Here is a 12,828-nt window from a genome sequence, read left to right as displayed (position 1 = left end):
GAAAAGAATTGGTATTAATTCCTCTCTAAAGGTTTGGTAGAATTCATCAGTGAAGCCATCCAGTCCTGGAATTTTCTTTGTTAGAATATTTCTTTTTACTGCTTCAAATAGTTGCTCATTTTTGATCCGTTCAGTTTTTCCGTTTCTTCTTCATCCAGTCTAGGTAGGTTGCATGTGTCCAGAACATTATGTATTTCCTCCAGGTTATCAAATTGGTTGGCATATAGTTGTACATAGTAGTCTCTAATGATTCCTCGTATATTTGTGGTATTAGTTGTGATATCTCCTTTTACATTTCTGACTTTTGTTAGCTGGGTCTTCACTCCTCTTTTTTAGTAAGTCTGGCTAATGGTTTGTCTATTTTGTTTATCTTCTCAAAACAACACAACTTTTGGTTTCATCGATTTTTTGTATCATATTTTTGGTCTATATTACATTCAGTTCTGCTCCGATTTTAATTATTTCTTTCCATCTACTAATTTGGGATTGGATTGTTCTTGTTTTTCTATTTCTTTGAGGTATAATGTTAGATTGGTTGTTTGAAGTCTTTCTATTCTTTTGATGTAAACATTTATTGCAATAAGCGTTCCTATTAGTACTGCTTTTGCAGTATTCTATAGGTTTTAGTATTTTGTGTTGTTATTATCATTAGTTTCAATTTTTTTTTTAATTTCATGCTTGATTTTTTTTTTTTTTTTTACCTGTAGGTCATTCCAAAGCATGTTGTTTAATTTTCATGTACTTGCATGGTTTCCAAAGTTTCACTTGTTATTGATTTGCAGTTTTAATCCATTGTTGTCTGAGAAGATATTTGAAATGCTTCAAGTATACTTGAAATACTTCAATTTTTTTTTTTAATTTGTTGAGACTTGATTTGTGACCTAATGTGTGGTCTATCTCGGAGAATGTTCCATGTGCTGATGAGAAGAATGTATATCTCTAGTTGTTGGGTGAAATGTTCTGTATATTTCCCCCAGTCCAAGTGGTCTAAAGTATAGTTTGAATCCTGTGTCTTTCTGTAGATTTGTTGCCTAGATGATCTTTCCAGTGCTGAGAGAGTAGTGTTCAATCCCCAACTATTGTTGAGGAGGTCTATCTCTGTCCTTATGTATAATAATATTTGCTTTATATATCTGGGTGCACCAATTTGGGTAGCATATATATCTAGGAATATTATGACTTCTTGGTGGACAGATACCTTTAGCATTATATAATGGACTATTTTTTCTCTTTTTATAGTTTTTGATTTAAAATCTAATTTGTCTAAGAATAGCTACTTCTGCTCATTTTTGCTTCCATTTGCATGTTGTATTCTTTTCCATCCTTTCAATATTTGTCTGTGCATCTTTACAGTCGAGGGGGATTTCTTGTAGACATCACGTAGCTGGGTCTAGTTTTTTAATCCATCTGGCCACTGTATGTCTTTTGAGTGGAGATTCAATCCATTTCCATTTGGAATTGTTATTGAAAGGTATTGTCTAACTCTTGTCATTTAATTACTTTTGTGTGGTTGTTAAAAATCTTTTGTTCCTTTCTTTCCCTGTTGTTGTATGTCTTCAGAGTTTGTTGGTTTTTCTGAGATGTTATGGTATAGTTCTTTTCTCTTTCTCATTTGCCTATGTGCTCCACTGGCAGGACTCCCTTTAGAATTTCTTGTAGGGCTGGTCATGTGGTCCTGAATTCCCAGTTTTTGCTTGTCTGGGAAATACACTATTTCTCCTTCATATCTGAGTGATAGCCTTGGTGTGTATAGCAATCTTTTCTGGCAGGTTTTTTTCTGTTAGAGCTTTAAATATATTGTCCCGTTCTCTTCTGGCCCTTATGATTCTCCTCAGAAGTCTGCTGTGATTCTGATGAGGACTCCCTTATAAGTAACTTGACATTTTTCTCTTGCTGTTTTTAGAATTCTCTCTTTGTCTTTGACTTTTGCCAGTTGGACTACAATGTGTCTCAGAAATGACCTTTTGGGATTGAATCTGTATGGGGATCTTTGAGCATCTTGAATCTGAAGTTTGTTTCTCTACTGATAAGTGAGAAGTTTTCTGCTATCATTTTGTTGAGTAGGTTTTCACTGTCCTTTCCTTTATCCACTTCTTCCAGAACACATGTGATTCGGATTATTGTGCACTTGATTTGTCTGATTGCTCTCAAAGATGTTCTTTGTTTTTTTAATTCTTTTTTATTTTATTTTTTGTTTGCTTAGTTTATTTCAAAAACACTATCTTTGAGGTCAGTGTTCTTTCCTCTGCTTGTTCTTCTGCTACTTAAGCTCTCAAATGTAGTTTTTATTTCATTAATGAGTCCTTTGGTTCCAAGAGTTCTGTTACATCCTTTTTTATGACATTTATCTCATTGTAGATTTCTTTCTTTATGCCTTGGATTATTTTTCTCATTTTATTGTTTTGTCTATGTGACTATTCTAGTATCTCACTGATTCTCCTTAAGATTGTTGCTCAGCATTCTTTTTCAGACATTTCAAGGGTTTCTTGTAGTTTGGGATCTGGTGTTTGAGAGTCATGTATTTCTTTGGGGATGTCATATTTTCTTGTTGTTGTTGTTGTTTTCATATTTTTAGTATCCCTACATTAGTGTCTGGTCTTCTGGTGGAGCAGTTACTTCTTAAGTTACTCAAGATGCTTTAGAGGAAAGAGAATCCCTCCTGCAGATTTGCTTTCTGTTGCCTATTCAGTGGGATATTCTAGTTTTTGTTCCAGGTAGGCTCTATAGTCACAGTAGTTTCAGGTAGATGCAATTGTTCTGGGTAGACTCAGCAACTGTGGCTACATGGTGTGGGTCTCCCAGGCCTATGGACAGGCAGCACTGGGCTCCAGTAGTGTAAACGGTGAAGGGCAGGGGTTCTGGTTAAGATGGCAAACTAGTGGTACCCAGCGCACAACCCTCCCACAGAAAGGATCCAGAGCAAAGAGTGAACAGCTTGGATCAGTGCAGAAGGAATTTTCTCTTGTGATAAGAGTCTATTTGGCCATAAGCACTTCCCAGTAGTAATCCCTTATTGCTCCTGCCACAGCCTGCCCCTCACCACTGCCAAGGTCACCATTACCACCTTCTGACCCCATGGCTGGGGCCCAACTGCTCCCATAGGTGTTCTTCTTGCTCTCCACAGCAGCCACCAGTGCATTCCACTGCATAACCCATGCCTCCTATAGCTGTGGACCCAGCCTCTGGAGCTGCATATGGGGCACACCTGGTCCTAGACAATGCACAGCCCCTGGCCTCAGACATCAGAGTACTGTGCTACATAGCTGCAACCTCCAGAAGCTCTGCCCCACACCACTTCCACTGTGGGACACTTGAGCCACCTGGCAAGAACCACTGGAACCCACCACATGTGTCTTCTGCCACAGGAATATTTAGCCACCTGGAGGCAGTCCCCAAAGCCCCAACCCTTGTGGCTTCTTCTGTGGTAGCCTTGAGCCAACAAGTGGCAACCTCTATAGCCCTGCCCCACATGCCTTCCACTGAAGGAGCCTTGAGCCACGTGAAGCAGCCTTGTAGCCCTGCCCCACGTGACTTCCACTGCCTTGAGCCACCCAGTGCACGTTCCACAGCCCTGCCCACATGGCTATGTAATAGGAACCCAGCACCAAACTCCTTTGTAAGAGGTGAATTCACTATGGTAAAAATGTGACTAGAGGTTATTTAAGAGGTTAACATATTCAATTTCACATTCAGGAGTGTCTGAATTCAAGTTATGTTGGCCACTTCTCAATAACTCTTTGTCTTGTGAAGCTGCTTACATTTTCTTATCCTAATTTGTCATATTGGAAAAATAAAGATATAATAAGATCTATCTCTTGAATTGTTGCAAGGGCATGTGATAAAGGCAATGCCTCAAAAAAGTATGTTTGTTATTATCATTACTCTTATGCTTTGCTACCATGTCAAGCAAATGTTTGTTTACATTCTAAGAATAGCATTCTACTTTGGCATTTCCTGGTGCTGCTGCAGGGTGTGTTTATGCTCATGTTTCAGTGGCTTTTGCTGGGCCTTGGGGCGGCCCTTGGGTCCATGCTGCAGTGCTTCTAGATTAGCATTTCAACCCCCCAAACCCAGGAGTGTGGGCACTGACCAGAGAAGTGCCCCCTGGAGAGGCCCAAGACCCACAGTGACCATGCGCCCTGAGGCACCAGTGTGACCAAGCAGGCACTGAGGTAGCCATGCCAAATTGGCAGTCCCAGAAGGATCTTAGGCAGACAATAGTGTCAAGTCAGTGGACCATGAAATCGCTTGCCACAATTTCTAAACACCAAAGGAAAGATACCAGAAACATGAAAAATCAGGAAAGTACACCACCAAAGGGTAATAACTCTCAAGCTCTAGATCCTACAGAACAAGAAGCCCTAGAAATATCTGACAAGGAATTTTGAGTGATAATTCTAAGGAAACTAAATGAGATACAAGAAAATTCAGCTAGACAGCACAATGAAAAGAGGAAAAGTATACAGGGCCCAAAAGAAGAAATGTGCAAGGAAATCAATGCCCTGAAGAAGAATGTAGCAGAGCTTGCCAAGCTGAATAATTAATTCAATGAAATAAAAATCACAACAGAGAGTTTAACCAGCAGACTTGCAGAAGCAGAAGAGAGAATTTCTGACCTTGAAGATGGGCTTGTTGAAATAGCACAGGCACCAAAAAGAAGAAAAAAGAATTAAAAACATTGAAGAAAATCTAAGAGACATATAGACAACCTTAAATACTCAAATGTCTGAGTCATGGGTATTCCAGAAGGGGAGGAAAAAGGAGATTGCATTGAAAACATATTCAACAAAATAGTGGCAGAAAACTTCCCAAGTATTGCTGGAGACCAGCTCCAGTCGAGTTTCGGGGTCCTTGAAAGACTGATGAAGAAGCCAGCGAAAATAACAAACACAGACAGAGACCTCAATGCATCAATACGCACGTTCTCTCTCTGCGGGCTTTCAGCGTGTTGCAGCTGGAGCCCAGTAGAGCATGAGACAATTCTTTTTATTCAGGTTTTTCTCTGCAGGGGGTTTTTGGGTAATATTTTTATTACATCAGCAAGCTTGAATTAATAATTTTAAAAGGACAGGGGAAGCCAGATATTTTTTCCCCCTTCATTAGCACATCTCAGGTGATTAGCTTGTGCTTCTTCCTTTTGGTATCAGGTTATCAGATCGGGACTATCTTCTCATTGTCCTGAACTTAACCTGTGACCTTTTCTGGCTGGCAAGCTATGGTTAATATCTACCCTATTAACAGGGTGGTGGCTATTGCTTATAAAGTGATAGACAGTACTATCATATGACCTATGTTTATTGTTAACTGTAAGAACAAATTTGCTAAAAGGAAAAATGCTAACATTTAAATTCTAATGGGGGTCTAATGATTTTATGTTCTAATGGGATGAAAAGGAACAATGGATATTTGAGCAGCATTATCATGCACGTTTTGAGGATATGTATTCACTGTGGCCCTGTAATCTTGATCTAAATGTTAAAGTGTCCTTGTGCACAGCAACATCCCTCACAAAACTAGGTGTACTCTCTTATTTTTGTAAGATCTAATTTTGCAGGTTTAATAATTTTACAGCATATATTTTTATCCCAATCATATAATTTCCCATTAATACCAACCATTCTTGTGCCATTAATATAATCTCCAGTAAATGATGTTTGCCAACTTACATTAGACTGCAGCTCATATTTAGTCATGAGCGGTGCTTTTGGAACATATGTTGGTGTGGTCAATTTATCATAAGGGGATAATTTTGAATTGTCCAATTTACTCAGATCCTCTGTGGGAATGTTTAGTTCAATGACCGCATAATTATTTGTGTTATTTTTATAATCTTTTGGGAATTCAGAGAACTGCCACACTAACCAAAATATTGAAAGAGAGAGTAAAAGCAGTACCACTATGCCAAGGCAGAGATCCTTAAAGTGAAAGCAACTGCTAGTAGCTGTGGACTTGCCAACAGCTCTCCCTCCAGCCATCGTGCCAACTCGGAGAGGGCAGCCCAAGCTGGCTCCTTTAGGATACTGCCATGGCATGGACCGCACCAATGTATAGGGAAAGACACATGTCTTTAGATGCAGGAAGCTCAAAGACCCCCAAACGTATTCAACCCAAAAAGGTCTTCTCCAAGACATGTTATAGTCAAATGGGCAAAACTCAAAGTTAAAGAGACAATCTTAAAAGCTCTGAGAGACAAGCATCAAGTCACATATCAGGAAGCCCCAATCAGACTAACATCAGACTTTTCATCACGAACCCTAAAAGCCAGAAAGGAATGGGATGATATATTCAAAATGCTAAAAGACAGAGATTGCCAGCCAAGAATACTTTATCCAGCAAGGCTATGCTTCCAAAATGAAGGGCGAACAGTATATTTGTCAGACAAACAAAAACTGTGGGAAATCACTACCACATGACGACCCTTACAAGAAACTCACAAGGGAGTACTGAGTTTGGTTCCTGAAAAATAACCACCACTAGAAAAGCCAAAACCCACTAGTAAAATAATAATGCTAACAACAAAGAGAAAAAAGAAAAAGTTTATCTACAACACAAGAAACCAACAAATAAAAAAGACAAACAGTAAATCAGAAAGAAAGGAACAAAAGACACTTAAGACATCCAAACAAAAATCAAATAAAATGCTAGGAGTACATCAACACTTTTCAATAACAACTCTGATTGTAAAATGATTAAATTCCTCACTCAAAAGACACAGACTGACTGACTGGATTAAAAAGATGGACCCAACTGTATGCTGCCTTCAAGAAACTCACCTCACCTGTAAAGACACACATAGACTAAGAGTAAAAGGATGGAAAAAGATATACCATGCAAATAGAAATGAAAAATGAGCTGGAGAAGCTTTTCTTATATCTGATAAAATAGACTTTAAACTAAAAACCATAAAAGGAGATAAAGAGGGCCACTACATAATGATAAAATGATTCATCCATCAAGAAGACATAACAATCATAAATATATATGCACCCAACTTCAGAGCAGCCAGATTTATAAAGCAAACTCTATTAGACCTAAGGAAGGAGATAAACAATAATACCATAATAGCAAGGGACCTGAATACCCCACTATCAATATTGGACACATCACCTAGACATAGAATCAGCAGAGAAACAAGATCTAAACAACAACCTAGACCAATTGGACTTGGAAGATATCTACAGAACATTCCATCCAACAACATCAGAATATTCATTAGTCTCATCAGCACATGGATCATTCTCCATGAAAGATCACATGTTAGGTCACAAAGCAAGTTCCAACAAATTCAAAAAAATTGGAATTATCCCATGTGTTTTTTCAGATCATAATGGATTAAAATTAGAAATCAATAGCAAGCAAAATTCTGGAAACTATACAAACACATGGAAATGAAACAGCATTCTACTTAATGACATAAGGGTCCATGAAAAATCAAATGGGAAATCAAAGCAGTTATTGAAACTAATGAAAACAATGATACATCATACCAAAACCTGTGGGATATGGCAAAAGCAGCACTAAGGGGGAAATTTATCACATTAAATGCTCACTTTTGAAAAATGGAAAGAGGGTAGTAAACAACCTAACACTTCACCTAAAAGAACTAGAAAAACAAGAACAATCCAAACCCAAAGATAGAGGATGGAAAGAAATCATTAAGACCAGAGCAGAACTTAATGAAATTGAAACCAAAAAAAAAAAAAAAAATCAATGAATTATAAAGTTGGTTTTTTGAAAAGATAAATAAAATTGACAAACCATGAGTGCAGCTAACTAAAAACAGAGAAGACACAAATAACAAAAATTAGAAATGAAAGAGGTGATTTTACATCTGATACCTCAGAAATACAAGAAATTTTTAGTGACTACTATAAACAACTATATGCCAACAAATTTGAAAATCTGGAGGAAATGGATAAATTTCTGGACAAACACAAACTACCAAAACTAAGCCAAGAAGATGTAGAAAATCTGAACATTCCAACTACAATAAAAGAGATGGAAGCTTTTAGCAGAAAGCTCTCAACAAAGAAAAGCCCAGGACCAGATGGGTTCACAGAGAATTTTACCAAAATTTCAAAGAGGAATTGACACCAATTCTCTACAAATTATTACAAAAGATTGAAACAGAGGCAATTCTCCCAAACTCATACAATGAAGCAAACACCACCCTGATACCAAAACCAGGTAAAGATACAACAAAAAAAGGAAAATTACAAGTCAATATCCTTGATGAATATAGATGCAAAAATCCTCAGTAAAATACTAGCTAACAGAATAAAGAAACAAATATGCAAAATTATACAGCATAATCAAGTGGTATTCATCCTAGGGATGCAAGGTTGGTTCCACATATGTAATTCAATAAATGTGATACACCACATCGATTAAATCAAACACAAGGACCATATGATCATCTTTATAGAGGCTGAAAAAGCATTTGATAAAATCCAACACTCGTTCATGATAAAGACTCTCTACAAGTTAGATATACATGGAACGTATCTCAACATAATTAAAGCCATATATGGTAAACCCACTGCCAATATAATCCTAAATAGGGAAAAGGTGTAAGCTTTTCCCTTAAGAACTGGAATAGACAAGGATGCCCACTCTCACCACTCCTATTCAACATAGTGTTGGAAGTACTAGCCAGAGCAATCAGAGAAGAGAAGAAAATAAAGGGCATATAGATTGGAAAAGATGAAATCAAACTGTCCCTGTTTGCAACATGATCCTATATATCGAACACCTTAAAGCCTCTACAAAAAAACTCTTGGAGTTGATAAATGATTTCAGCAAAGTTGCAGGATACAAAATCAACACACAATAATCAGGAGCATTTCTATTCTCCAATAGTGAATATGCAGAAAGAGAAATCAAGAAAGTTGGCCCATTTACAATAGCCACCAAAAAAATAAAATACTTAGGAATAGAGTTAACCAAGCATGTGAAAAAACTCTATAATGAGAAATACAAACCACTGTTGAGAGAAATTAAAGAGGACACAAGAAGATGGAAAAATATCCCATGCTCCTGGATTGGAAGAATCAACATTAGGAAAATGTCCATACTACCCAAAGTGAAATACAAATTCATTGCAATATCCATCAAAAGTCCAATGACATTTTTCTCAGAAATGGATAAAATTACCCAGACATTTATATGGAATAATAAAAGACCACACATAGACAAAGCAATTCTGAGCAAAATAAATAAAGCTGGAAGCATAACACTACCTGACTTTAAACTATACTACAAAGCTATAATAACCAAAACAGCATGATACTGGCATAAAAACAGATGCACTGATCAATGGAGTAGAATAGAGAATCTAGAAATCAACCCACACACCTATAGTCATCTGATCTTTGACAAAGGCACCAAGCCTATACACTGGGGAGGAGACTGTCTCTTCAGCAAACGGTGCTGGGATAACTGGATATCCATATGCAGCAAAATAAAACTAGACTCATACCTCTCAACATATACCAAAATCAACTCAAAATAGATTAAAGAATTAAATATGCATCCTGAAAAAATAAAACTTCTTAAGAAGACTTAAGAGAAACTGTCCAGGAAGTAGGACTGGGCACAGACTTCATTAATATGACACCAAAAGCACAGGCAACCAAAGGAAAAATAAACAAATGGGATTATATAAAACTGAAAAGCTCCTGCACAGCAAAAGAAACAATTAACAGAGTTAAAAGACAACCAACAGAGTGGGAGAAAATATTTGCAAAATATACATCTGACAAAGGATTAATATCCAGAATATACAAGGAACTCAAACAACTTTACAACCAAAAAACAAGAACCCAATTAAAAAATGGGCAAAAGAGCTAAACAAGCATTTCTCTAAGGAAGATATACAAATGGACAACAGACATATGAAAAAATGCTCAACATCACTCAGCATAAGGGAAATGCAAATCAAAACTACACTGAGATACCATCTCACCCCAGTTAGGATGGCTAAAATCCAAAAGACTGAACAATAAATGCTGGTGAGGTTGTGGAGATAAAGGAACTCTCATACATTGTTGGTGGGACTGCAAAATGGTGCAGGTTAGGATGGCTAATATCCAAAATACTGTGGATGATAAATGCTGGCGAGGTTGCAGAGAAAAAGGAACTCTCATACATTGTTGGTGGGACTGCAAAATGGTGCAGCTTCTATGGAAAATGGTATGGAGTTTCCTCAAGCAATTGCAGATAGACCTACCATAGGACCAAGCTATTCCACTGCTGGGAATATACCCAGAGGAATGGAAATCATCAATCAAGTCGAAGGAATACCTTTCTCCAATGTTCATTGCAGCATTATTTACAACAGCTAAGAGTTGGAACCAGCCCAAAATGTCCATCATCAGATGAGTGGACACAGAAAATGTGGTATATCTATACAATGTAATACTACTCTGCTGTAAGAAAGAATGAAATACTGCCATTTGCAACAAGATGGATGGACCTAGAGAGAATTCTATTAAGTGAAACGAGTCAGGCACAGAAAGAGAAATATCACATGTTTGCACTTATTTGTGGGAGCTAAAAATAAATAAATAAATACACAAATGAACTGGGTTGGGGAGGGAAGAAGGCAAAACAATTACATTTCCTTGAATTTGATACGACAAGCAAACAGATATGATGTTGTTCGGAGGTAGGGGGAAGAGGGTGATGGGAGGGAGGTTTCAGTAATGTGCCACAGCAATCAACCACATTATATATTGATAAAATTAGATTAAATTAAAGATAAATAAATAAACTGGTATTTCAAAAGCCAAAAAAATAAAATAAAATAAATAAATAATATAAATAAATAAATTCTAAGAATAGCTGATTGCTAAATACTTAGTGACTTATTTAGCAAATGACCAGAAAAGTCAGTGGCTAAATTGTATCATCAAATATTTTGCTAAACTGATTTTACTAAATAATTCATTTAAACATGAGACCCATGTAAAGAATTTATGTCATGAATTCTTGGCACCCATAAATCTCCACCTTTTAGTACATTTTTTAGAAAGTCATTTAAAACATATTACAAGATTCATCTTTCCATCACATTGGCTGCAGAATATACAGTGCTTTGTGGTGCATATTTAAATTTACCCTTCTTAACTTTTCTTACACTTTTACATCCTGCTCTGTGACCCAGAAGGCCAGCCTTGTATACTACATCAATGAATGTCATTGCCCTCGGTCTTTAGTTTAGTTTGGCCAAGAACAGAAGCCAGTAATAGATTTGAGAGAGTAAAACAGAATAAGACTAGGACAGAGCTCCTATTAGGTGACTTTTTCTCATAGTTGTAACATTCTCCAGGTCCGAATTAGTACTTCTACTTGCCTCTTCAGGCTACAAAACTTCCATTGGATGACTTGTGTGGTAATCTTGTCCACAAGTTTTAAATAATTCTCTCATAAAGATTTTGTCAATTATCCCAATTTAAGACTACTATTTTTTTCTTGGTAGGATACTGAGTGATACACTGAGATGCACCCACCACAATAAGTGACACTGGTGAAATAAGAGCAACCCTTCTATCCTTCCATTTAAGCTTTTGTTAGTGGTTTCTGCTGCCCTACTTTGTTTAGAAACACTATACACAATAGAACTCAAAACACATCAAATTTCTACAAGACTTTTCGAGTCTTGTAGATTGTCCTCTTGACTGCCCCTTTTACTTCATTGTTCCTCAAGCTATAGATGATGGGGTTTAACATAGGCGTGATGACAGTGTAGGACAATGACACTAGCTTCTTGCTCTCAGGAGACTGGTTGGATTTAGGACGTAGGTAGGTCAGGCTGGCTGTTCCATAGAAGAGGCATACCACAATGAGGTGTGATGCACAAGTAGAAAATGCCTTCTGGCGACCAGTAGCAGAAGGCAGCCTCAGAATGGCTGTGATAATGCGTGTGTAGGAAACCAAAATGAGGGAAAAGGGAAACATGATAAAAAGTAATGTGGAGGCAACTGCTTGCATTTCATACATCGTTGTATCCTCACTGACTAGTTTCAACACTGGAGGACCATCACAGAAAAAATGGTCTACAGTGTTTGGTCCACAGAAAGGAAGGGCCATCATCCAAGCTGTCTGTAGCATAGACACAGGAACACCAGACATCCAAGAGCCTACAGCCATCCACAAGCACAGCGACCTGTTCATTATGACCGAATAACGGAGAGGGTTACAGATGGCCACAAAGCGATCATAAGCCATCATAGAGAGAAGAAAACATTCTGAGCTGCCAAAGAAAAAGAAGAAGTACATCTGGGTACCACATCCTATGAAAGAGATGATTTTCCTTGGGGACACTAGATCTACCAGCATCTTTGGCACCATCACCAAGGTGAAACAGACTTCAAGAAGTGATAGGTTTCGGAGAAAGAAGTACATGGGTGTTTGAAGAGCAGGATCCACACTGGTAACCATGACAATAAGAAAGTTGCCCAACAAAGTGACTGCATAGATGGCCAGGAACAAAATGAAGAGGGAAATTTGCATCTCAGGATTGTTCGTGAAACCAAGAAGAATAAATTCAGTGACTCTGGTGCGATTTTCACAAGTCATATCTTCAGTTTCTCTCGAAGAATCAAAGTATGAGCATCAAAGGGTTCTCTATCGGTATAGCTATAATCTCAACAATAACAATACAATCCATAAAACGCATCTGTGTTCTCAGTTGTATTACTGTTCTGTTTCACTGAAGCAGAATATTTACAATAAGATAAATTAAGGAAAAAAAATATTTTGCATAAATCTTACTAATTGCTAATCACCGACATGCAGTTTTTTTCCACCAGTAGTCATAATATGCAA

The 12,828-nt window shown here is 37.4% G+C and overlaps 1 protein-coding gene across 1 annotated transcript; it reads right to left on the bottom strand.

Moving 5' to 3' along the window:
• Positions 1 to 11,640: 11,640 nt before the first annotated feature.
• LOC103601892 (olfactory receptor 10A7) lies at positions 11,641 to 12,579 on the bottom strand. Its single transcript, XM_008586300.1, has one exon. It carries the CDS (start codon positions 12,577 to 12,579, stop codon positions 11,641 to 11,643), a length of 939 nt encoding a protein of 312 aa, XP_008584522.1.
• Positions 12,580 to 12,828: the final 249 nt, after the last annotated feature.

The sequence above is a fragment of the Galeopterus variegatus genome, unplaced genomic scaffold, assembly GCF_000696425.1.
Source record: "Galeopterus variegatus unplaced genomic scaffold, G_variegatus-3.0.2 Scaffold3928, whole genome shotgun sequence".
Lineage (NCBI taxonomy): Eukaryota > Metazoa > Chordata > Mammalia > Dermoptera > Cynocephalidae > Galeopterus > Galeopterus variegatus.
Note: the sequence above shows the minus strand (reverse complement) of the source record. Positions and strands in the feature narration are given on the sequence as shown.

What these genes read in the sequence shown, in the direction of transcription:
- LOC103601892 (XM_008586300.1), bottom strand. Translation starts at nt 12,579, where the DNA reads ATGACTTGTGAAAATCGCACCAGAGTCACTGAATTTATTCTTCTTGGT.